A 24,612-nucleotide genomic window follows, 5' to 3' on the forward strand; every position below is an offset into this window, starting at 1 on the left:
CTCATGTCTCACCTGGCCAGGCATCCTTGGATCCTCCATTTACCCTCCTATTCAAGTCTCTTCTTTTTTTCTTATCATCTATGCCTCCCCGGGTGAGACTCCCCAGCATAAAGCCCTTTACAGTTTGCCAGTGACCCTCCTCACACTGTAATCCCATTTCACGCCTGTGAGCTGGGCTTTCTGATGATCTCCATTCCCTCGAGAAATGCAGTGCTGGTGAGACCTCTGCTCCCTGGTGATGGGGTTTTTTCTGTGACATTCAGGTGGGTAATAATTAGACACTAACAGCCCAGTATTTTTCAACAGGGGACCAGGTAGCAATTTTGCTCCCCAGAGGACACTTGGCAAAGTCTGGAGACATTTTGGGTTGTCACAACTCCTGGGTGGGGCGGGTGATACTGGCCTCCGGTGGGTGGAGGTCAGGGATGCTGCTAAACGTCCTACAGCACAGGACAGACCCCTCCACAGAGAATTATCTGGCTCCAAATACGAACAGTGCCGAGGCTAAGAAACACTGCAATGGGGGAAGCAAGGTGAGGCCCCCTCCAAGAGTGTCACAGCCAGCGTCCCTGCCCCATGAAGCTTTTTCCAGTCCCCAAGTTGGAGGGCAGCTTGTGTGCCTCTGTTGGTCGGCAGCTCTGGTGGACGTTTACCGCTTTCTAAGTTACCTTGTGCCCATCGGATCTGTTTGGGAGCCAGGAAGCTCCCCGTGGCTGTCACTTTGTTCCTAGCGAAGCCACCTGCCCCCTTGTTTGCTCGATAACGGGATGGACAGAGAGTACGTGGGAAAAAGAGTGAAAGCATCTTCAGGTCGGGGGGTCGTTAGAATGTTTGCTCAGCATCCTTTCCTCTCCTCAGGTGTGATTCTCAAATGTCTTGGCTTCAGATGGGAACTCCATCAGCCCCAGCTTTTTCAGTCCTTGACCAAGTTTTACATGATTGCCCTGGCCCGGGGCAATGCAAACCCTGAGAAGCTTCTGCAAGGTACGTTCTCACCCAGAGCAGGACCCCCAAGGGCTCTCTGGTTAGAGAGGCCCCAGCTTGGCGTTCGGTTATCTGTTTGGGGACCACGGTCACTCTGGCAGTTAAGACCAAGGCTCATGGTGTGATCTCATTACAGGATTAACCTCAGTCTGCTTGGCTATAAAATGGGATAATGGTTCTTATCGTGTTTCATTGTGGAGGAGGTAACAGGTGTGAAGTTCTAGAACAACACCTGGCACATAGTGAGTGGTCAGTAAATGTCAGTTCTGTTCTCATAATAACCCATTCTTGTCCACCAGCTATGATGGAGGCCCTCCCTACTTCTTTGAGAAGAGAAAGGGGGTTGTGTTGAGTCTTCTGATGGGCTTTCTAGAAAGAAGGCATAGTTCTGACATCTGTGGCTTGTTTGGCTCTAAGTGTGCTGGTTGGAGGTTTACAAGTGTACATCAATTTCATTTTTTCTTTTCCTTTTCTTTCTCTTTTCTTAACGCCACCTCATACCCAAAAGTATTTAGGTCACGTCTTTCTTTTTCTCTTTTTTTGAATCTTAATAATCCCCAGCTGCCCCTTATCTGTCCCATAAGTTCCTCTCTTGCAGCCTTGCCAACTTCTTCTCAGGTAATATAGATTGGCATCACCTCCAGACAGCTCATAAGCAGGTGCCATGGAAAATTCAAGGTCTCCCAAGCAGCCAGCATGCCAGTCAGGATGGGATTACATTTCCAGGACGTGGCAGTAAAGCTCTGATATTCTGGAGCCAGACAGGCTGCCGGAGCCCCCAGTCGGAAGACAGAGCCTGGCTGCCTGCCGGCATCTTCCCGGCCACAGAGCCTCTGACTCAGCTCTTCCCGGCCAAGCTGGGAGCCAAGAGCAGGCCGTGGCATCCCCATAGAACTGTAACAGGCTTCACACTTATGATCTTCCTGAGCCTTTGTCCCAGTGTCTTCAAATGTGGGACCGAGCTCTTTCTCCCATGGCCCCTGTGCCCAGATCACAGCTCTTCCTGGGCAACCAGTGAAAAGCCACTGGGGTCCAGACAGTGAGTACAATGAAAATCAAGAGAATATGGAAGGGAAAAATGGAGTTGTCATGTTTTTAGTAAGTCTAGAATGGTCCCACTTAGATTTGGCCCTACTAAAACAGCTGCTCTAATCCAAGCCCCCTGCTAGAGGCTGGGCCCGGCTGGGGGACATCAGGTCACGTGCAGGGATGAAACCTCAGTGCCTGGGCTGTCACAGCTTCCCGGGGTCTCCCCTGCAAGCACCACCAACTGTGTCAGACCCTGGGACTCGTGTCTCCAAGGCTTTCAGTGGGTACAGTCCCAGCCCTTCATGTGCCTTCGATGATGGTTTCTATACGCATCTCACAGTTATTGCTTTTCTATTCCTGAGAACATGAGCGTCATTCTCCTGGAGTGAGCAGCAGAGAAAGTTTCTGACCAAGCCCTGGAGTGGTGGGTGCTGAGGAGACACAGCTCCCCTGGAGCAACCCTGTGCTGGCCACACGGGGCTGTCCCAGCCACTCACGTTCATGTTCATTCCACCCAGAGTCCAGGATCGGCTGTACCATAGCAGCATGTGTTTATTCTCTAGGAGGATCCAAAAGCAAACGACCCTCTTTTACTAAAAACAAACCACTTTGGTTTGGGGGCACCTCAGAAGCGTATGATCAAACTATCACTTTCCTATCAGATTGTGAAGTTTTACTTACAGAAACTGTCTTCCACGTACTCTGACCTAGCTGATAATATTCCTTCCTCCCTTCAAGAGCTGTTCAGTACTTAACTTGTGCCAGGCATTGTGCTAGGAACTTAATATCGGGGGGTGGGGGACAGACGAGCCCACCTGAAGTGACGATAAAGCGTGAGAAATCGTGTGATACATAATGATCCTAACGATGCCTCCTGAATACCCGCTACGTGTCAGGCACTTGCCAGCATCCTCTTGTTTCCTGCCCCCAGTGGGGATGAATGACAGAATGGAGCGGGCAGAGGGGAGGCTGTGCAGAGATCCAGGGGAGGAAAGTGAACCAGAGCCAGGAACAGGGCCTGGCACTTAGTAGGTGCTCAATAAACACTGGCTGAATGAGAGCCTGAACAGGGCCAGGTGCCAAGAACGTGGTGAGGGAAGGCTCGATGGTCTTGTTTGCCTGAGGGAAGTGGACCTTTGTTCTCTTTTTTCTGCATTCTTTGTAGCTGCAAATTGTGACCTACTTTGGGCTCCTGACTCATGTCACTTGCATGACCTGGCACCCTGAGCTCACTGGCCATGGAATCCATTCATCCATCGATTGGGCCAATACTTATTGAGCACCAGTGTGTGCAAGACTGTGCGGGGCCTGAGGTGGGATGGCAGGTTCACCGTCCAGTGTGCCTGCCCAGCCGATCGTAAACCAACAGATACTCGGTGTATTGGCAGGTGGTTGGTCCAGGAGGGAATATAAAGCCAGTAGGGGGGGAGGTGGTGGTGTGGAGCTCCCTTCCATAGCAGAGGGTCAGGCGGGCCCCTGATGGAGAAGAGAGGGAGCTCCACAAATCTCCTGGGCAACAAACCACGAAGAGGCAGGTTTGGGACCTGGTGAACTGGAGACTAGTGGGAGGGTCTTGGGGCCGCTGGAGGGGCTCTGGCTTCGTGCCAAAGGCATGGGACGCCGCTGGAGACCCGAGGGCACCGTGTGTCGTACCTCACATTTCAGAGTAACTCTGAGTGGATAGTGGAGGCTGGCGGGGATGCAGGGTGCCCCCTCCCTTCCTCCTGGAAGCCCTCTGTGGCGGGGGTCCTTTGTTTGGAGCTCCGTGGGGCAAAGTCTCAGGAGCCGCTGGGAGGACGCCTTGGTCCCACACTCATCCTTCAGCTGATGGTCCTTGCGCTCTTGCCTGGTGCCAGGTCTGAGCTAGGTGCTCAGGGTGCAGAGATGATGGAGGCCCACCCCTGGCCCTCTCGCTGCTCACAGCCTAATGAGAGGAAGGGGGGAGGGGGGAGAGAGAGGGGGTGGGGGGTCTGTATCAGTGTGAGCATCAGTGTCCCGGTCTTGACAGTCACAGTGGCTGTGTCAGATCATCGGGGAAGCTGGCCCAGGGGGACACAGGAAGTCTCTGTACTATTTTTGCAACTTCTTGTGAGTCTTCAACTATTTCAAAATAAATAATCATTTCAACAATGCATCCACTATACCAACAAGCAAACAAAAATGAACAAAATACAGCGTGATCCACGCCAAGATCAAGGCTGCGTGAGTAGTCGTGGGGCCGCACGCTGTACCCGCACAGGTCACTGTGGCTGTCACACCTGTGCGTCCTCGTCCTGTTCCCTTCGCTAGCTCAGCTGCCCGGGAAGATTAAAGAACAACGCCCCGTAAAGAAGACGATCGTTTCCTTGAAGATCAATGACCCTCTGGTCACCGAAGCTGGTAACGTGCACCTGTCCTCGTATTCTGAGACTGTCGTTGAACAAACTGCCTCTCAGATTTGAAAAACAAACAAAACACCCCAAACTGGAGGCACACAGTGTTCAGTGCCTCCTTGTTAAAAGTAGCCAAGCAGGGCTTCCCTGGTGGCGCAGTGGTTGAGAGTCTGCCTGCCGATGCAGGGGACATGGGTTCGTGCCCCGGTCCGGGAAGATCCCACATGCTGCGGAGCGGCTGGGTCCGTGAGCCATGGCCGCTGAGCCTGCGCGTCCGGAGCCTGTGCTCCGCAACGGGAGAGGCCACAACAGTGAGAGGCCCGCGTACCGCAAAAAAAAAAAAAAAAAAAAAAAAAAATAGCCAAGCAGTGCAGGGCGGAGGGGAAGGAGGCTGGCACAAGGTGGGGAAATAAAAGAAGGGGGAATTCTGCTAAAGAGAGGCCCCCGTCCTTGTACAGAGGAGTGAGGAATGCAGAGGAGGGAGGAAGAGGTGGGCCACCCAGACAGACCCAGGGAAGGTGTCACTGCTTTCCTGGGCGCAGATGCCCAGGGAAGCCCTCAGGCCCACGCTTGTCCGTAGGCAACACTGACCCACCCCTTCCCACCAGGGTCCCTCCCTGGCTGGCTGCTGGCAGCAGAGACCTCCCCCAGGGGCCTCCCTTGGGCTCAGCCCCTCCCCATCCCATCCCAGCCACCTAGACACACCTGTTAACAGGTGTTAACGCACCGTGCTGTCACGTGCCATCAGGAAATTCTCCACATAATAATTATCCACACCAGTTGTCCTCAGAGCCCATGGGACTGCACTACAGCGCTGCTGCGGATCAGGTAGAACTCGGAATAAGCTGAGTCCACGGACTAGCAAATTTATCCCCGCTCGTCCCAGGAGTCCTTAACTTTTTTGAAGATCCCAGACTCTGAGGAAAACCCGCTGTAATGATGTCATCTCCAGAGAACACAAAACACACCTCATGCACACAGCACTGTGCACACCTTGGGGTAGCCACCTCCCCGCACAGGCCACAGACCCCAGGTTAGGGCAGAACCCCTGAGGCACGGGCTCAGGACAGGCTCACAGGAGATTCTTTCACAGAAGCTCCATGTTCTTTAGCTTCATCCTCAACTCCTTTGGGGGGCTGGGAGCCCAGGCAGCATCTGCGCCCAGGTCAGAGCCGTTGCGTTTTGTCTAATGCATCCCTGACCCCCAGCTCAGGGACCCTCATCCAGCGGGGAGGGCGCCTGTGCGTGAGGGATGCGGGGCTGCAGAGCCCCATGCTGACGACTGGCCTTCGATGCTGCCTCCCCAGCCCTCGCCGTGGCCCTGAAGAGTCTCTACCTGCGCGAGGTAAAGGTGAGCGTGGACGACGTGCTGGGCGTGCTGGCTGTAGCCCACATTCTTCAGTTCCGCAGCCTGTTCCAAAGGTAAGGAACCGTGGCAAGGCGCGGCCAGGGCCAGCCCCAGGTGGGATCCAAAGGGGCCCTCCCGGCCCAGCTCATGGAGCATCCCTCTTCCGTGGGCTGGGACATCTGGGGTTTCTTTGCATAGAACACAAGTTTGAGTCGGCCATTAATGCTTATGGAAGGTAAATGAACCAAATGGAAAAGCCCTGATGGGATTAATTCTTCTAGAATATTTTGTCCCTTCTCTTGGGCTTTTTCAGGGATGTGTGCTTACTGCACTCACGTCCTGAACACAGAGGTGGTATCTGATCGCTCTTCGAGTTCCAAATTCCTGATGCAATTCAACAGAGAGGAGATTTAGGGCAGGGATGCTCTGCCTGACTTGTTTCACCACCCTAAGCCTCAGTTTCTTCATTTGAGGGAATGAATGAATGAATGAATGAATGAACGAACATCCCATCTTAGCCCAGAGAGGACATCAGCTGCTCTGTAAAAGGCAGGGTCAGGATCTTTTCCAGGGACCTTGCAGGTTTCAACTCACTTTCTACAGAATCCATACAGCCACATTCAATCCCAGAGATTTTTTTGAGTTGGTGCCTCATTCCTGGGGGCACCTGAAATGACTCGGGCCAGATCCTCAATCTGGAGCATCTCGAAGCCTCGCTGGGGATGCAGATGCCCCGTGAACCCAGGGACGCAGGCTTTCAGAGGCCTGGACGTGGCCACAGAAGACACGCGGAGGGGACCAGTCTTGAAAAGGCACTCCAGTGTGTCGCCCTGGCCAGACTATGGGGTGGGTGGCTGGCTGTGAGAGACGGGAGGCCCGCCGTCACAGGCAGGGACAGGTCGTGTAGAATCTCGGGGAGAACCAAGGAGTCTGGCCTTGACCCTGCAGGTGATGGGGTAAAGTCTGGGTTTTCTGAGAACCCCCACTCCCCTCCCATGTGTGTCACGTGACTTCAGCTCCACATAACCTTGTGACTGATAATCACCACTAAATCACAGCTTCTGCGCGCACGCATTTCTGAGCGGCTATTTCCTGGTGCTGTGCTGGAAGATAACTCTGGCCCCAAACCTGGAAGGCCACCTTCCCTCTTGGAGCGGGGCATCTGGCCACCTTCTGTCTGTGAGCCTCAGCTGCCCTACGGGAGGCCCAGATTCAAAGCCCCATCTTCCTTCGGGAACCATAGCCCTGGCTTATCTGGGGTGGAACCAAGAATGGCAGATTCTTCATTTCCTTCCTCCTTCGCATGCCTTGTCTTGAATGCCGGAGCAGGGAGGGCTCTGGGTACTGAGCCAAGCCTATCATTCCACTGATGAACAAACCTAGGCTCGCCTGGGGCTGATGGGCCCTGCCCGAGATTCTACAGATAATTGTGGTGGGGCTGGAATCTGAGGCCGGAGCTGGTGGGGCTGGAATCCGAGGCCGGAGCCAGGCGGGTCTGGCACACAGCTGGGCTGGGTCTCGCCTGCCTTTGAGAGGCTGATGGTACAGTTGGCAGGGGTGTGGCAGTGCAAGCCTCAGTGTGTGTGTGTGTGTGCGCGCGCGCGCGCGCGCGCGCGCGCTTGCACGCACACGCGCATGAACAGAAATGCCCCGGGTCACTCTGATAGCATCACAAATCCAGGTGCTGGATGGGATCCCGAAGGTCATCTTGGCTGAACCCCCAGCCACTGCAAAATCACCCAGATGGCTGCTTGAGTCTGAATCACGCACACTTGAGGCCGCCCATCTCTAGGGGATGAAGTGTGTGCGTGCCGGTTACACAGGGTGCAACGATAAATTTAATAATGTTCTTTCTTGATATTGGCAAAGTCTTCACTTCAAAATGCAACTGAGTAAAAGCTATTCTTCAAGGGTGTGGGTGTTGGTGGTAATGAGCTCCCCAGCTCTCTGCTGACCTGGCTTAATTGAAGAATACATTTTAGAGTATGTGCAAGACTTACCAGATATCCTTTAAGCCTTTGTCCAAGAGCAACATGTATCTCAACTGAGTTTAGGATAACCATTGAGTAATAATGAGTTCAAGATTTTGCTTCTGTATGAGAGCTCAGTAGCTATTCTCTGGTGCCCTGTTTGATGACACGAACATGCCTTAAGAAAATTGCGCTGGAGACTAGTCTCAGCTGTGACAGGTGAGTCACTGAAACTCTAACCCAGCATATCCACCCCACCACACACCCTGCCCACCCCAGCTCATCTCCTAGTCCTGCTCCCCCTCACTGTACTGCATCTGGGATCTCCTTGATGTTCCTTCAAAGTACGGCCCCTGTCCCTGCTTCAGGGCCTTTGCACATCCTGTTTCCTCTTGGAATGCTGGTCTCCCAATTCCTGGTCTGAACAGTTCTTTGTTCTCCTCCTTCAAGGTTTAAATGTCACTTTTCTGATCATCCCCCCACCAGGTCAGATTCCCCCTTTTTCACATTCCTATGGCACCTTGTTCTTTGACTTTTTAACCCTTAACACAACTGTAATAATGTGGTTACATGTCTAAATGTTTATTTAACATGTGTTGGGCCCACTGGCTTTATTCTTTGTAACCCAAGGGCCTCGCAGGGTGCCTGGCACATAGTACGTGCTCAGTAAATAGATCTTTGATGAGTAAGTGAAGCAAGTAAATGAGGCCTAGTCGTGAAAAGGATGGAGATTTTCATCAGAAACTTGCTTTTTGCATCTGCTCTCGTACAGAGAGGAACAAGACTGGGAGCCCCTCTACAGCTCTGCAGTGGTCTGTACAGGAAGAAAATACCTCCAGCAGGGGGACAAACAAATGGTCACCCTGGCTAAAATTAAAACTCAGTAAGGCACCTTTAGGTGCTTAATCTCTAAACAGTAATGCTTCTCCCTGGTGCCAAGGCTACGTTGTTTCCTTCAGAAGGATTTTTTTTTTTTTTTTTTTTTTTTTTTGCGGTACGCGGGCCTCTCACTGCTGTGGCCTCTCCCGCCGCGGAGCACAGGCTCCGGACGCGCAGGCTCAGCGGCCATGGCTCACGGGCCCAGCCGCTCCGCGGCATGTGGGATCTTCCCTGACCGGGGCACGAACCCGTGTCCCCTGCATCGGCAGGCAGACTCTCAACCACTGAGCCACCAGGGAAGCCCCCCTTCAGAAGGATTTGACCTTAGGCCTCACCTCCCTCAGCCCAGAGCTCTTTGCAACAAGCCTTGCTGGTCTTGTCCTCCAGCCAAATGTCCACATCCCTAAAATAAGGCTCTTTTCCTTTCCTTCCCTTCCCTGAAAGGTCTCTGCTGCCGGCGCGGAGTTGAGGTAAAACCTCTGGGGCTGCCCACTTCCCTAAAAGCAGCCTGGGGGCCTTCAGGAACAGCAGTTGTCTCTCTGCAGGTGTGTGACCACGATGATGAACGGACTCACGCCGTGAGAACTTCTACCTGGCCGGCTGCAAGGTGAGAGCAACCTGGACAGGGCACGTGGCACCTGGGGGGTCCTCAGGAGCACCCAGACTCTGGGATTTCAGGCCCAGCTCCAAAAAATCTGATGGCACCAACCTAACAGTGCCAAGTGAACAATCTTTAAAAATCATTTTATGTTTAAAAGAATATTTTAGGCTTCCCTGGTGGCGCAGTGGTTGAGAGTCCGCCTGCCCATGCAGGGGACACGGGTTCGTGCCCCGGTCTGGGAAGATCCCACATGCCGCGGAGCGGCTGGGCCCGTGAGCCATGGCCGCTGAGCCTGCGCGTCCGGAGCCTGTGCTCCACAACGGGAGAGGCCACAACAGTGAGAGGCCCGCGTACCGCAAAAAAAAAAACAAACAAAAAAAAGAATATTTTAACACTCTAAAAAGTAGAAAAGCTTTAATCTGGGGGGTGTGGGGGTGGGGAGGGGAAAGTCCGCGTTTCGTGCCAAGACAGCAGACAACATTCCAGGACATTCTTGGCGGGGTTGAGGGAAATTCGTCGCCCCCTGGGCTCAGTCAGGGCGTCAGGGTTGGCAGTAAATGACGTGATCTAACACTCTCATTATCAGAGGAGAAAACTGAGACCCAAGTGGGGGGGAGCGTCTGTGATCAGTCAGAGACCTCAGTTCAGAGATTTCAGCTTGCAAGCCCTGTGGTCAAACCACTTACCTAGCTGTGTGGCCTCAGGCAAGAGCAGGAATTTTGGAGCCTCAGTTTTTCCCTCGGTAAAATAGGAATAATAATGAACCGACCTCCTAGGGTAGCAGTGAGGATTGATTTGAATCAACCTAGTGCAGTGCCTTGAGCATAGCAGACACTCAGATAACGTGAGTTATCTGCTGCAGTTTACGTTTTGAAGAAGCGCTTTGAGCAGGGCTGCAGCACGGCCTTCCCGAGAGCACGCGTGTAGCATCGTCGCCTTCCAGCAGAGGGCGCTGCGAGTTCAGGGACTCCTTTCTCCATGCGCTTTTCTTGCCTTCGCAGTACAAAGAAGAGCCGCTCACCACTGCCTGTGAGAAGTGGATGGAGATGAACTTGGTCCCTCTGGTGGGGACACAGATCCACCTCGGGGAACTCCCGCAGGAGCTGCTGCACAAAGTGCTGAGGTCCCCCAGGTGAGAGCTGGCTCCCGGCGAGCTGCCCCTAGGATGGGGGGAGGGAGGTGTTAGGGGGGCCTGCACCCACACCCCTGCTGGACATGCCCAGTGTGCAGTGCCTTCTCCATCCCAAACGTCCCTCCCTCCTGGACAGCCTGGCCTCGGGGGGGCCCAACGTGGGTACTGTGCTCGGGCATGGGGAGGGGTGCTATTCATCAGAGTAGGGACCCTCGGGGGTCCCGCTGTCTCATTACCCACCTGGTAATTAATTAATTGCCTACATAATTTTTTAAGACTCTGTCAATATTAAGACACATTCATTGTGGAAAATTTGGAAACCAGGGAAAAGGGAAAAAGGAAAAAGCTCTCACCCCGAAATCAGTTTCTATCTCCAGCCCTGAACAGCTCTAGACTCAGACATTCCACTGCCGGTGTGACCTTTTTGACAATTAAGGCTAAAACCCAACTCGCGGTGCCCTGCCCTTTACTGCACCCCCCACCCAGTGTTCCTTGACGAGCTGCTCAAGCCCCTGGGGGACCACTTCACCCTCCCGCACAAGTGCAACTCATCTCTGTGGGCCTCTGCGTGGGCACCAGCCAGAGGCCAACCTTCCAGGCCTCTCATCTGGACCAGCACAGGGACCTCTAACTCAGGGTCTTCCAGTCGCATCTTTAACCCAGGGGGCTTTGGCTCTGCCGATCCGGCTGCTCTGTTGTTACCCATGTGGCAACCACAGGGCTTTCCTTAGACTCCGGCCAGTGCCTGGCCTTTTAGGTTATTTCCAGTATTTCACTGATATAAATAGTACCTTCATGACATCCTTCAACGTACATTTATTTTCATCTCATATTATTTTCCCACAGTGAATTCCTAAAAGTGAAATTACTAAGCCAAAAGGACTTTGTTTTTATTAGTATTTAAAAAAATATTTTATTTGAAAATAATTTCAAACAAATTAGATAACAAGAAAAGTACAAAGAATATCTCAGTACCCTTTACCCTGCTTCGTTCAGTCTCTGTCCTGTTTGCTTTATCATTTGCATCTGTGTGTGTATCTATTAACACACATTTTTTAACCCTTTGAGGGCAAGTTGCATATATCATGTTCCCTTACCCCTGAATGCTTCAATGTATATTTCCTAGTAAAGAGAATTTTTCTGTTACAATCCCAGTGAGGTTAACAACTTCAGGAAATTTGACATGGAGGTGATACCTTACACAATGTGATGCATTGCCTCAACACCATCCTTTATAGCATCTTTTTTTCTCCATTGCAGGATCAGGTTAGGAACACGTATTGCATTTAATTGTTGTGTCTTTGGGGGACTTTTTAAAAGGTTCTTGATACCCACTGCCAAGTTACCAAGGTGGTATTCCCTTTGGGTGAATTACAAAACTGAAGACAAAATTCTACGAAAAATTGTGATGGTATATTAGGAAATAAATGTTTCCTCATGCATGTGTGGTGGAAAGCGTTCCGACTTCAAGAATTAGACCTGGAAGGATTTGTTCTCCTGTTGGTTTGAATTGACTCAGTAGCTTGCCATGCCCTCAGACTTACAGGGAAGTGAGGTTGGTAGAACAACGTTCTGGGTTCTGGTGTTGAGGGATACCTCGAATGTCTGTATTATCTACGAAGACCTCAGGAACTTGGGCCCCAAGAGCAATGCTAGGCCCTGGCAGGGGGGAGCCGGGGGCTCCCAGGGTCATTTTGCCTGCTCTCCATGGCTTTTCCACAAGTGCATGCACCCCACCCTTCATGGAGCAAAGGTTGTGCAACCCTTGAAGAAAAGATAAACATGACAGCCCTTAGACTTTTCATGACACTGTCCCTCCCTTGGAAAGACTGAGCTGTCTCACCCCGGTAACATTTAACCAAGGAAGGGAAAAAGAATGTCTGACCACAACCAGAATGTTAGCGATGGGATACGCCCTAGAAAAGGCTGGCTGGGCAGGAAAAGAGGTCAAGAACGTTACGTGTCAAGCGTCTAGACTCACAGGTTTGGGGAGACATGACTGATGTGGACACTGGGTCCTGCTTCTCTGGCTCCACCCCAGGAGCCGTCTGTCTTCACAGATAGTGCCGGGCTACCTGGAGGGAGGGAAGAGCCTGTGAGGCCTCGGGCATGTGGTCAGCGCATGTGCCCCGGAGGGACCAGGCCCTCAGCTCCTGGACCTCATGCTGCCGTCTTCGGAGGTGAACTCTCCTCACCTGGTTGGTGTCCAGCTGCCTTGAAGCTGGAGGGAGGTGGGGAACAGAGGGCATGTAAAGAGGGGCCTTGGGCCACACCCAGTGCCCGGGGAGATGGTTAGAAATTTACCAGGCTTGGGCTCCTCATCTTAGTGGCTGGTGGGCCTGACACCACGGACCACACCTGCTTAAGAAAGGACCTTCGGGTGAATTAACTTTTACTGAGCACTTCTGGGTGTGTGCTGTGCTGTGTGCACCGTCCCTTTTAATCCCCACAGTGCTGTGCGGTAGGTACAATGATTGTCCCGAAGATAAGAGGGATGATAAAAGACAGGGCTAGGCTCGAGCTCAGGGCTCCCGTCTCCAAGGTCCAGGTCCCACCCTCACTGCTGCACCGTCTCCTCATTTGTAACAGAGGCCAGGTTTCCCAGCAAACAGAACTCAGCGAACACTGGGTTGTCCTGGGAAGTCACATGGCCCCAGGGCATCTGTGTGGAAAGGCCAGCCGGGGGTCAGGGATGGAGAGTCCCTCAGCCCCACTTAGGGTAGACTGGGACCCACCCCTCATTTGTGGGCGTGATGCTTGGGTCTCTAAGCCTTTTCGGAACAACATCTGTCTCAGCAGGTGCTTCAACTTCAAGGCCATTCACCTTCCCCATCCGAAGTCCCTTTGACCTCATCTTCCTTTGAGTTTTCTTTCCATCTTGTAAATGACCTGTGGTAAAGCACACAGTTTCCCTGACCTCCTGGGCCTCTGGTTTTCAGTCAATTTTCTCCTTAAAGGTCACCACTCGGTGACCCTGTTTCACTCACTCTAATATTATGAAAACTTCATTCTAAATTCTGTTTTTCTGGAAGCCAAGCTCCTTGTAGACTTAGGAGAATGGAGGACTCAGAGGGCTGTCTAGTTCTACCTGCATGAAAGGCTGCCCTGCAACCAGGCGGGCACGTGTCCCACCACCCCCAGACTTCCTGTCTGTGATGCAAAGAGTCTTGAAGGCTCAGGAACTCCCTGAGAAAAGCCACCGTCTCCTCCACGGCATTTGGAACACCACTGGGCAGCCCTCTCAAACAGTAGTTTCTGCAGCTAATGCTTCTCTGGCTAATAACAACAATACCTACCAATTATGAAGCACTTGGGGTATACAGAACAGGCTGAGTGGGTTTTCAGGTCTCATTCTTACAGCAACCCAGGGAGGTATCCTCGTGTTTTCCCCTGCGGAATGGAGATTATAGGACGTGAAAGGATTGCTTCTGCCATGCAGCGAGAGGGTTGGGAATTGACCCCAGGTCTGAGTGGCCTCCATGCCTGTGGGTCATGGGCTGGACCCAGTACCAGCCCACTAGTGTACTCTGCTCCAAGCTTTCTTATTCCTTATTGATGGTCAAGATCAATAAGGACATGGAAGGTCCTTATTGTAAGGACCTTCCATGTCCTTATTACAAAAATATAAGGATTTTTAAAAATGTAAGGATTATAAAAGGATTGTGGATTATTATAAAGGATTATGTAAGGATTATTAAAAATGTAGGGATTATAAAAAAAGTTACAAAGGTAGGAGGATAATGCAAAACACAATTGGACCCACCTCCCCAAATGAACAGATGGTAGCATTTTGTCGTGAGTTAAGAAAGAAAACATGGCCAGGAAAGCAGAAGTCAGCTGTGTGCTCCGCCCAACTCCCTGCCCAGCCCTATTCCCCTTCCGTCCTCTTGGCCTCCCTCCCTCCCTAAAGTGGAGGATTTGTGTGAATCCAGTCCATGAGATTATATTCTTGTTACATATATGTACATGCAAAAATAATGCACAGTATGGTTTTGCAAAGGTTTAAATTTCAAGTCAACTTTCTCATAGTGATTGCAGTGATTGTGACTTCCTGCAACTTACTCTGTTCACTAACATCACGTGACGTGTTCTCTCTGTATTGATATGTATGTACCTAATTAGCATTTTAAATTTTAATTATTGTACAGGGCTCTGATGAATGAATAGACAACAGTATTTTCATTCCCTTCCTAATGGCCTTTTGTTTTAGTTTGCTTCATTTTTGTGATGACAATCAGAGCTGCAATGGACATCCTTGTTCATATTTTCTTGTTCACTTGGGCACGGCTTTCTCTATGGTCTGCATTCAGAAGGAGATCTTTATTATTTATACACAGTTTCTCAATAAAAATAGAGGACAATGTCTTGTTAAAGACATTTTTACACCAGTTACATCCCAATGGCTACTTGTGAGCCCCAATAAGCACATGTAGAACAGCCCAGATGGTCGCCTGTGTTGGAGGGAAGTTTAGGATCTCTGTGAGTTCTGTCTTGATTCAGATCATCAGAGCTCTTAGGTAAATGAAAATATGTTTGAATGTCCTCAGCATGATTATTTCCTGTAGGAACTAATACTTTAGGGTACTAATACTTGGCCTAAAGACAGAGGGCTTTAGTTCAGTAATTACCCTTCATCCTAAAAGTAAAACCAGGGTCCTGATTCATGGAGCTCCCAATTACTCCCCTTGTGTTGGTAAGCTCCTCTTTGGTAAGATCTCAGAGAACGTTCTGGGCTTGAGGACCTCAAGCGTGGGTTCTGCACCAGAAGACATGTAGCTCCCCAGCCCAGCAGTGGTTGAAGAGTTCCTTGTGGGGACATCATACCAAGTGATTCTGTGATGTCTCCCCCTTGGCTCACCGTTATTGCCCAGACAGTGACAAATTTGGTCACTGTCTGGCCAGAGTCAAAGCCCACGCATTGTAGGTGCCTAAAAAAAAATAAGAGGAAAGAGACCGTTCTCCTGTGTCCAGACATAGCGAGAGGGGCGGGAGAGTGACATTCCCATTGCCCTTTAGCGTCACGGTTTAGCTTGGCTTCCACCCACCATGACCACTAAAGTGGTGGTTGAAGAGGCTATGATATATTTTGAAGCCAGGGTGCATCTCCGTGGTCAGAGACAGAAAATATCAATGGGTTTAAGAAACATTGAAATGACTCAGAGAAGCAAGTCATCGGTGGCTCTTAGAGGAGCTGCTTGGGAAACATCCTTTACGGAGTGGATTCCATGGAGGGCAACACCCAATCCTCCTCCTCCCTTCTTCCTTGATGAGATGTCTCGTGCTGTTGCAGGCACAGTGTGGGCTCTGGAGCCAGGACCCAAACCTCTCGGTGGGCCACTCAGAGCCCTGCCATGCAGGAGTCAGAGCTGCTGCCCCCTGAGCCCATTACTGTGCCCAGGCACCGCTCTATATGTGGTCAGCTCAATAATGGTCCCCCAAAGACGTCGACATCCCAAGCCCTGGAACATGCAAATATGTTAGGTTGCGCGGCAAAGGGGAATTGAGTTTTCAGATGGAACTAAGGTTGCTAATTGAATGAGCTTGGCATGGGGAGGTTATCTTGGATAATCCGGGTGGGCCCAATGTAATCACAGGATTCTTCAATGTGGGAGAGGCAGGAGAAAGAGTCAGAACCAGAGAGAATTTTGAAGATGCTGTGCTGCTGGCTCAAAGACGAAGGAAGGAGCCACAAGCCAAGGGATGCCAGTGGCTTCTAGAAGCTGGAAAAGGCAAAGAAATGATTCTCCCCTAGACCCTCAGGAAGGAGCACGGCCCTCCCCACACCTTGATGTTAGCCCAGTGAGATCCATTTTGTACTTAGGACTTCTGGAACAATAAGATAATAAATTTGTGTTGTTTTAAGCCACTCGGTTTGTGGCAATTTGTTACAACAGCAATAGGAAACTCATATGACGTGTCACCTCACATAGCCGTCACAAGTATCCTGTGAGCAACTGCTATAATTACTGTGTTACAGATGAGGGAATTGCAGCTGCAGGGCCAGTAAGCAGCCTGCAGGAGGTTCCACAGCCAGTTTGGGGCAGAAGTGACCCCTGCCCAGGTCTGACCTCAGAATTGTGTGACTTTGGATAAGTTATTCACATTTTAGCCCTCAGTCAGGGCCGGGACTGGAATATGACCAGTGAGGCACTCACCTCAGGTGCAAAATTTAAGGGACACGAAAAACCTCAGTCATTGAGATAAAATGTATTTTAATGCAATATTTTACAGGGAGAATTAATACAAAAATAAACCATGATGAACAAAACATTAAATTATTAAATAAACGTAGGGTCAGTCCAATTTCCACATCTATAAAAGTAAGGAATATATCCCAACTCTGCAGGCTTGTTGTGTGGAATTAAATTTAAAAAATACGGAAACGCCTTGGGAACTCTGTCTCCTGGTAGGAGCTCATTCAGTGATGGCCATTGTTTAACAGCAGCACAGCCAGTGGGTGAAAACACAGGCTCTGGTGGTGACAGGTGACTTGAGGTTCACGGTCCAGCCATGCAGGTTACCAGCTGAGTGACCCTGAGCAAGTCACTCGATGTCTCTCTATGTGCGTCCACCTACAGACTCAGGGTGGTATCGCCTCCTTCCTAAACTCACTTTTAACTTTTCAGTTTTTTACACACAGTGTGGTTTTGGCTGTTCCTAAAATTACTTCTCAATCTTTTATTTTGGCCAGGTTGTTTACTTTTAGCGAGTTTCACCTTCTGAAAACACTTCTTTTGTGGGTCTACTTGCAACTAAACGACAAAACTCAGACAATTCCGATGTACGAAACTGTGCTCTCACTTTTTAGCAGGTAACGCGACTTAGTGTTGATTGAAGAACAGTACATACACTGTTTGTTTGTTCATAATATCCTGGGGGAAAGCATCAGTGATATTACTTTTCATAGCATCATTCAGAGTGCATAGAATGCAGTTTTCTTATGGGATCTAAGATTATGGGATAACTTTGAACCACTAGATTACTTGAAAAAGTGAATAATAGGTGTTATAATATGAGATAGTCATGTGCCTTTGAGCACGTGTTCTGTGTCCAGTAAAAGACATGATGCAAAAGGTATGCTTTTATTCAGGAAAATTACCATACCGTACTGGCCTTAAAAATTTCATACTTAAAATGTACCTAAATCAGACCAGATCTTTCTCATTTATATTTCACTAGTTAGCATATAACATCCTGAATTTTCTGGACAAATGAAAAAGCATTTGAATGTACAAAGATTTCATAGCATTAATCCAGTCTCTTAGAATCTCTAAATTTATAAATTCTAAAAGTTATATATCTCAACATTTAAGTGAAAAATAACAATTACAGTATAAGAATGGGCACCATTTAATGATGCTTACTAAATGCAATAATTCTGATAGACACTTTCTATTTGTAATCTCATTTAATCTACCTAGTACTCAGGGGCTGGTTTTATTATTCCCATTTTACAGATGAGGAAGTTGAAGTAGAGATGAATACCTTGTCAGAGATCATACAAGTGATAAGGAATGGAGCCTGACTTGAACCCAGACCTGCCAAATCCCAAGACACTTTGCTGCCCATTCCTAGGATGGCAGGGAGGGTTTCTCTCTTGTGCCTGCTGCAGCTGGTTCAGTCGTGAATCCCTGGGCATAGTGTATAGAAAGATCCTGAGGCTGCCTCTAGGTTCAGTGTTGTTGTTAGCCAATTACTTCTAAACTTGCTTGGCAGTGCATCTTCTTCCCCTCCCTGTGTCCTCCTCTGCCTGTGTTTTCTGTCTGTTCAACCCCACTGGCAATGTCAGCTGTGGCAGCATGGGTCTGGGGGACAGGGTGGGGGTGAGAGTGAAAGCAGTAATCCATCTGGTGTCTCTTTAGCTTCTATTAAAACTTTGTAAATACACTCGCATCATCCAAGCTGGTTGCAGAGTGTGATGGCCCTGTAGCCAAAGACAGTGCCAGGAGGATCCGCCCTAGGCGGGCAGGCTTACCTTCATGATCAGGTTTACGTTCTGTTCCCCATACCAGCAGGGACGGGGGCTTCCAAGCAAGATAAGGTGCATTGAAGGAAGTCAAGAGATTCCTTTTCTTTTGCACATGTGACTTTAGCGATAAACACATCTTCCACATGTTCATCAGCACATCGACCTGTTTAAGCCAAGTTTTGCTTGCATTATTCTGAAGGAGTTAATCCTTTTCTGGAACATCTGTGCACCATGTCAAGTAAAGAGCCCCTTTTTCCTGTCTCGTTATTTGGGGAAAGCAAAGTTCATTGCCAGAATGACATGTCCTTGCTTAGTTTCTATATAATTTGCTTTGAGCCCAAATGTCTTAGCTACACCCTCTCCCACTCTTTTAATAGCCCAAGAGACACTTTTTCTGATGAGTCATGCACACCAGGAAAAGTCGCTGTTTGGCACCAGGTTAGCTCTCCTACTGGAAATGTCTAGAACTGGGAGATAGGAAATGAGCTAGAATGTGGGTGATTCATTGGAACTGTGTTTTTACTGTGAGAGAAACAAGTGGGAGTGAGAGGGCGAAGGCATGTGGCCCTGAAAGCGGGGTTTCCCAGACCTGCCTGAGCTGGGGTCTCCAAGGCTCCCCCCATCCTCGGGTGTTCCTTCCCATTGTAGCTTCCGCATTACTCCTGAATCGACATCGATTCCATTTTGACCCCAAACCTCAGCCCTCTGCACACATTTCCCGCAGCCCCCCTGAGCCTGCAAGGTTCCCCATGTTGGAAACCATTCGTGTGTCTCCAAATGGTCTCGCTGCCCAAGCTGACCAGCTGGGATGGTGTCCTCTCCCTGGAGCCGTGTTCTCTGAGTCCTGCCCTACGTCCTTTCTTCCCTCACTCCCTCTCCCTCCCTCCAGCAGGCTTGGTGTCCCCTTGGGAGAAAAGATGAGACAGTCTGGAACTCAGATGCCCTTCCGCTCCGTGGTCACCCAGGCCCACCTCCGACTTTGAGGACCGTGGTCCATCTTTAGGATTGCGGGTGGTTCGCCTCCGTCCCAGCTCACTCTTCTGCCCCAGAACAGGGGCACCCATAAGGTGCTCCCTGGTCAATGGCCTCCACCTGCCAAGTGCTTGTCCCCTGAGTCCCCGAGGGACTCCTTAGCCGAGGGATCAGCACTTGCTGCCCAGACTCCCTTACCCCAGCCTGCGCTGCCTCCTCTTCTCAGTCCATCCAGGGCGGGGCCTCCCCAGGAACCTTGCCAGCCAGGCCCTTACGAACACCTTGGTGGGTGCACATGTTCTGTCTCCCTGGGTAGGCCGTGAGCAGCTTGTAGGAAGGGTTTACGATCCTTTATTGCACCCTCAGCTCACCTGGCACCGTGCTGAGCACATAACAGCTTATGGAACGATGAAATTCCATCAAACCTTTCTACAGAGCTGGGTTGCCCCAGCTGAGAAATGGGTCTTACCATGCAGATGCCAAATTCAGAGAACACCGTGTCTGCGGCAGCTCGAAACAGGAGGGATGGCAGACAAGTTTCCATTTTTACTGATGGGTAGGGCCTGTTTGGTGGACGAGACTAGGCAGAGTTCTAAGGCTTTCTCGAGGCTCAGTGAGAAATAATGTCTCGATAGTTTGGTGATGCTTACGCTAGACATGGGAGGGGGCAGCGGTGGTGCCCAGGTTCTGTGTTGGCCTGAGGATCCCTGGGGCTGAGCCTCAGAGCTGCTGGCCTGAGGGCTTGGGCTGCAAGAAGGCGCCTCTGCTTCAGTGGTGGAAGGGGTGGAAGTGGTGGAAGTGTGGGAAGTCACGGTCAGCCTGGGCCGGAACTGAGTCACCAAGGAGCTGAGCTCCACAGTTCAGTGAAGACAGAGGGAACAGCTAGTCAAGGAAGTTTCCACAGCCACTGACAGGGACATTCCAGGAGCATTAGAAGGTGAGCAGACCCTGGGAGACAGTACGCAGGCTTGTGTATGAGAACCAAGGAAGTTGGCTGTTTGGCCCAATTTTTAAAGTTTCATCTGTTGATGAAATAATTGAAATGACAGAGTGGTTTATAAGGTATCTCCCAGGTGGGGGAACAGAGATCAGACTGGACCATCACCATATGGGGACCTGCAAAATGGGATTGTGCTTTCATAATGTGGTGGCAGCGGGACAAGCTGCCCGAATGTTAGACCGACCAGGAATGAGGCTGAGCTGCAACTCTGGGTGTGGCCGTGGCTGGCCCAGCATCCAAAAAGGAGGGTTTAGAGCAGCAACTGAGTAAAATAGATCAAGTACTCCTTTTCTCAGCTGTCTTAGCAACATCTTGAGCTAGGAGGGAAGGTATTTGAATAGTTAACTCCTTCAGCACCACTGTACCTGCAAATTAAGACATATGTCCAAGCCTTATCTACTCATCTGTATTCTTTTATTCATTGATTTTTTTTCATTCATTCAACAAATAGTTATTGAACATATGCGCTGTGCCAGGGGCACCGATGGACAGTGAAAGGAGCAGTTTCTCTGCCTAGCTCCATGTTTAAGAACATCTTCAAAGCTTATTTTCATTGTTGTCTAAATACATCAATATAGAAAGGGAACATGCATGTGTGTATACACACACACACACACACACACACACACACACACACCTGTTTTCCTGGCAGTGGTTAATTTAGAAATACAAATAGGCTGTCCAGAATTAAATTTAACATTTCCTTGTAAGAAAAACAAAAAAATGTAAACAAAACCATCGCCTTCATTCATCCATAGAGGAAGTCATCATTTCGTTCCACTTAGCAGTCTGAGAAGTCCAGGGGGGCTGTAAAAATTCATCAAATGAAGAAGAGCCAGAGACAGGCAAATTTTCCACTTTTTTTTAAAGTTTTTTTTTTTGATATGGACCATTTTAAAAGTCTTTACTGAATTTGGTACAATATTGCTTCTGTTTTTTATGTTTTGTTTTTTTGGCCCCGAGGCATGTGGGATCTTAGCTCCCCGACCAGGGATCGAACCTGCACCCCCTGCATTGGAAGGCGGAGTCTTACCCACTGGACAGCCAGGGAAGTTCGGGCACTTTTTTTTAATGTACATTTTTTATCAAAATATAAAACACATACAGCAAAGTGCACAAACCTTAAGTGAACAGCTCAGTGAATTTCCACAAAGTGCACACACCTGTATAACCAGCACCCGGACCAAGAAACAGAACCTGACAGGCCCCCTAATGTGTCTTATTTCAGTCACTACCTCTCGCACTCCAAGGTGAACGGGTATCCTGGCTTCTCTTACTATGGAGATGTCTTGGCTGCTTCTGAATTTTAAATAGAATCTTATAGCATAGACTTTTAAAGGTCTGGATTTTTTCACTCAACAGTGTGTCTGTAAAATCCATGCAGGGATGGTAAGGGGCTTACTTGGGCGCCTTTTGCAAATTGGTGGTGGAGCTGGGGCTCCTAGATCGTCAGACACATCCTTTTACTTTGAGGTCTTCGAGTTAAGGGCAAGTCATGAACGGACCTGTAATTCTAGTCCTTAGCTGATTTGTTAATCCCTAAATGGGTCCCTTTCAGACACTGCAAGGGTGGATTCCAGCAACCTCACCAGAAAGAGGTCATTGAAAGCAGTCAGTGAATCCAATTTCCACACCATCCCAACTATTAGATTTCCGTGACCTCTGCAGCAGAGTCTCCTTCCTCCTATGCCCCGTCCAAATCTGACCCAGCTTTTATGGAGCTGGCCAAGGACTCCTCCATGAAGCCTTCCTGGATCTCACCTGTGCACTGGACAGATTCCTTCTCTGAGCTTCTTGGAGAGAGAACGAGAGCATGTGCCGGCTGTGTGGGTGAGCACCGCCCCGACAAACCCAGCACCACCTTCCTATATATAAAATGAGGGGAGCCTCCGAGGAGAGCGGCCCAGCCATGCCCTGCACTCCGAGCATCCCAGCCCACAGGTGTCTGAAGGAAATGTACTGTGATGCTGTGTGCCAGGGCGGGCACACAGCCACGTGTCTCTTGTGATTAATGGATGGCATTTGCAGATATGACCACGGAGTCATCATGAAACTGGGCACCCCTGGTGTGACAACTCTGATCTCTTTACCAGAACATTCGTTTTGAAGTAGTCCATGAGTCATGGACGTGAGGGTGGTTCAGTTGTTCTCTGTCAGAATCTCTCCACGGAGCCCTGTGCAGGGAGGTTGATACATTTCTTTTGTGTTTGTGTTTCTTGCCGTTTTCATTTCTTCTCTGTCTCTGACCAGCAGTGCTCCTAACCGCCTTAGCTTGGCTCCCTGGAAGCTGAATCTCCCTCTTTTCAAAGTCCCTAAATATTATTGATTCCTATTCCTTACTACCTTTGCACTTCCCTCATGTGGCTTCTTGGCTTTTCACCCAAACTGGGTGGCCCCAAGACGTCTTCTTCAAGGGTAAGAGTGGAGACTTTGGAGGAACACAAGGAATATAAGTGTCTGGGTGCAGGAGGCTCTTGCAAAGGGCAGGTAGCATCATGATTACACAGAATTTCTAGACCCAGTTCTGCCTTTGGGCAAAGGTCAGGACCATCTTCATCTTCATAGTCAAGATGACATTGACTGGGTCTCGACAAATGACCCAGAGGACTTGGCCTGACAAAAAATCGTGGTAACAGCAGACAGGACCCTGTGAGCACAGGAAAATTGGCATAGAATAGCCTGGTCTGTGCATGTATGTGTGTGTGTGGTGTGTGTGTGTGTGTGTGTGTGCATGCCCACACACGCACTGGGCTGGAACTGCATTCCTAAAAGGTGAAGTATGGGTGAGCAGAGGGATGGGATGATAAGATTGAGCCTGGTGAGTTGGCAGGGACCAGCTCATTCATCCAATTAATTCACTTAACATTATTGCAAGCTGACTTGCCTGAGAACCAGGCACTGCAAAGGGTGCTGTGAATACAAGAGTAGACAAAACAGACAAAAATCTCCATCTTCACAGAGTTTACAATCTAGGAAGCAGAGACAAACAACACATTCAGTAAATGAGGTATGTCAGCAGGTAGCGGCCCTGAGTCTGAGTCCCACTACTGCCATTTACTGGCTGCAGAGGTTAACAATACCCCCTCATCGGGTCTGATGTAGGTTCGTTCTGACTCAAAGAAAAGGAAGGCCCAGCACAGCACTTGGCAGGACGTCCTGAATGGCGGTGACATTTGCTAGGTGATGGTGGTGGCAGCGACATTCAGAATTGTTGTTTCCTGCTTCTTGGGTTTCAGAAGGCGTCCAGGTCTTCCACACCGAGTTACCTTTTGAAAAAAGCCGTGTTCCCTTCCCCCAAGTGTGTAATTTTTTTCAAACTTCACTTTAAAATATAAACTATTCTTTCAGATATTTTTCATAGAAACAAAGTAATTTTTAACTCTAATTTTTTATTGTGGTAAAATAGACATAACATAAAAATGACCATTGTAACCATTTTTATGTGTACAGCTCAGGGGCATTAAGTACATTCATGCTGTTGTGCAGCCATCACCACCATCCATCTCCAGAACTTGTTCATCTTCCTAAACTGAAACCCCACACAAATTAAACAATGAATTCCCTTTCCCCTCTGCCCATCCCCGCCGCCCCTGGCAACCACCATTCTACCTCCGCCTCTGTGAATCTGACTCTTCTAGGAACCTCACATAAGTGAAATCATACAGTATTTGTCCTTTTGTATCTGGCTTAATTCACTTAGCACAATGTCTTCAAGGTTCATCTGTGCTGTAGCACGTGTCAGAATTCTAGAGTATGCATTTAAAAGGCAAAAATTTGAAGTGCTGGGCTAATGGGGCTCTGAGTCTGAGAGGGTAAATGACTCTGACAGGTGACAGGCTGGAGGAATCAAGAAGGTTGTGGCTGATGGCAGCTCTGAAATGCCAACCTGTGCCAGTCTGACAGAGACTTGTTCCTGGCACTGCCTTTCAGGAGGTCAGAAAGGAGGATTTGTCCCCAGGGTCTTGCAAGCAGAACCCAGAGCCGACCTGGGTGTATCTTTCAGTATCAAGGACCTATGAACTGTCCTCCCTAAGGGGGTCATGCCCCAAGGGTTTCCCATGAACTTTAGGAGGCAGACACCGTGGCCTGAAGCTTGGCCCAGAATAGTCAGTGCTAAACCCAAAGTCTTTGCAGAGACAGAGCTCAGCGCCCGGGGGAGCCATGCCAGCCTTTGTTTCCACCAAACAGCCACGCAAAGAGGTCCCGACGCAGCAGCCAGCTTCCCCCGCTTTATGTTACATCAGGTGAGCATGCTCATCCTTGGCCCAGAGAATCCAGATGCTGCGGCCCAGCAGCGGAGTTGAGCTGGGTTAGATGGAAACACGTGGGCTGTTCTCGGGAGGCCCGGGCAGCGTC

At 49.8% G+C, this 24,612-nt stretch overlaps 1 protein-coding gene across 1 annotated transcript in view; it reads left to right on the forward strand.

Moving 5' to 3' along the window:
* Window positions 1-24,612, forward strand: part of BTBD16 (BTB domain containing 16) — a gene marked incomplete at both ends in the record, with an annotated part of 50,453 nt that overhangs the window by 15,940 nt on the left and 9,901 nt on the right. Inside the window, 7 exon segments of the mRNA XM_079712106.1 lie at window positions 859-984; window positions 4,303-4,392; window positions 5,693-5,807; window positions 9,128-9,160; window positions 9,162-9,189; window positions 10,185-10,315; window positions 17,007-17,126. Coding sequence (XP_079568232.1) covers window positions 859-984; window positions 4,303-4,392; window positions 5,693-5,807; window positions 9,128-9,160; window positions 9,162-9,189; window positions 10,185-10,315; window positions 17,007-17,126 — 643 coding nt within the window.

The sequence above is a fragment of the Hyperoodon ampullatus genome (genome assembly GCF_949752795.1).
Source record: "Hyperoodon ampullatus genome assembly, chromosome: 1".
Classification (NCBI taxonomy): domain Eukaryota; kingdom Metazoa; phylum Chordata; class Mammalia; order Artiodactyla; family Ziphiidae; genus Hyperoodon; species Hyperoodon ampullatus.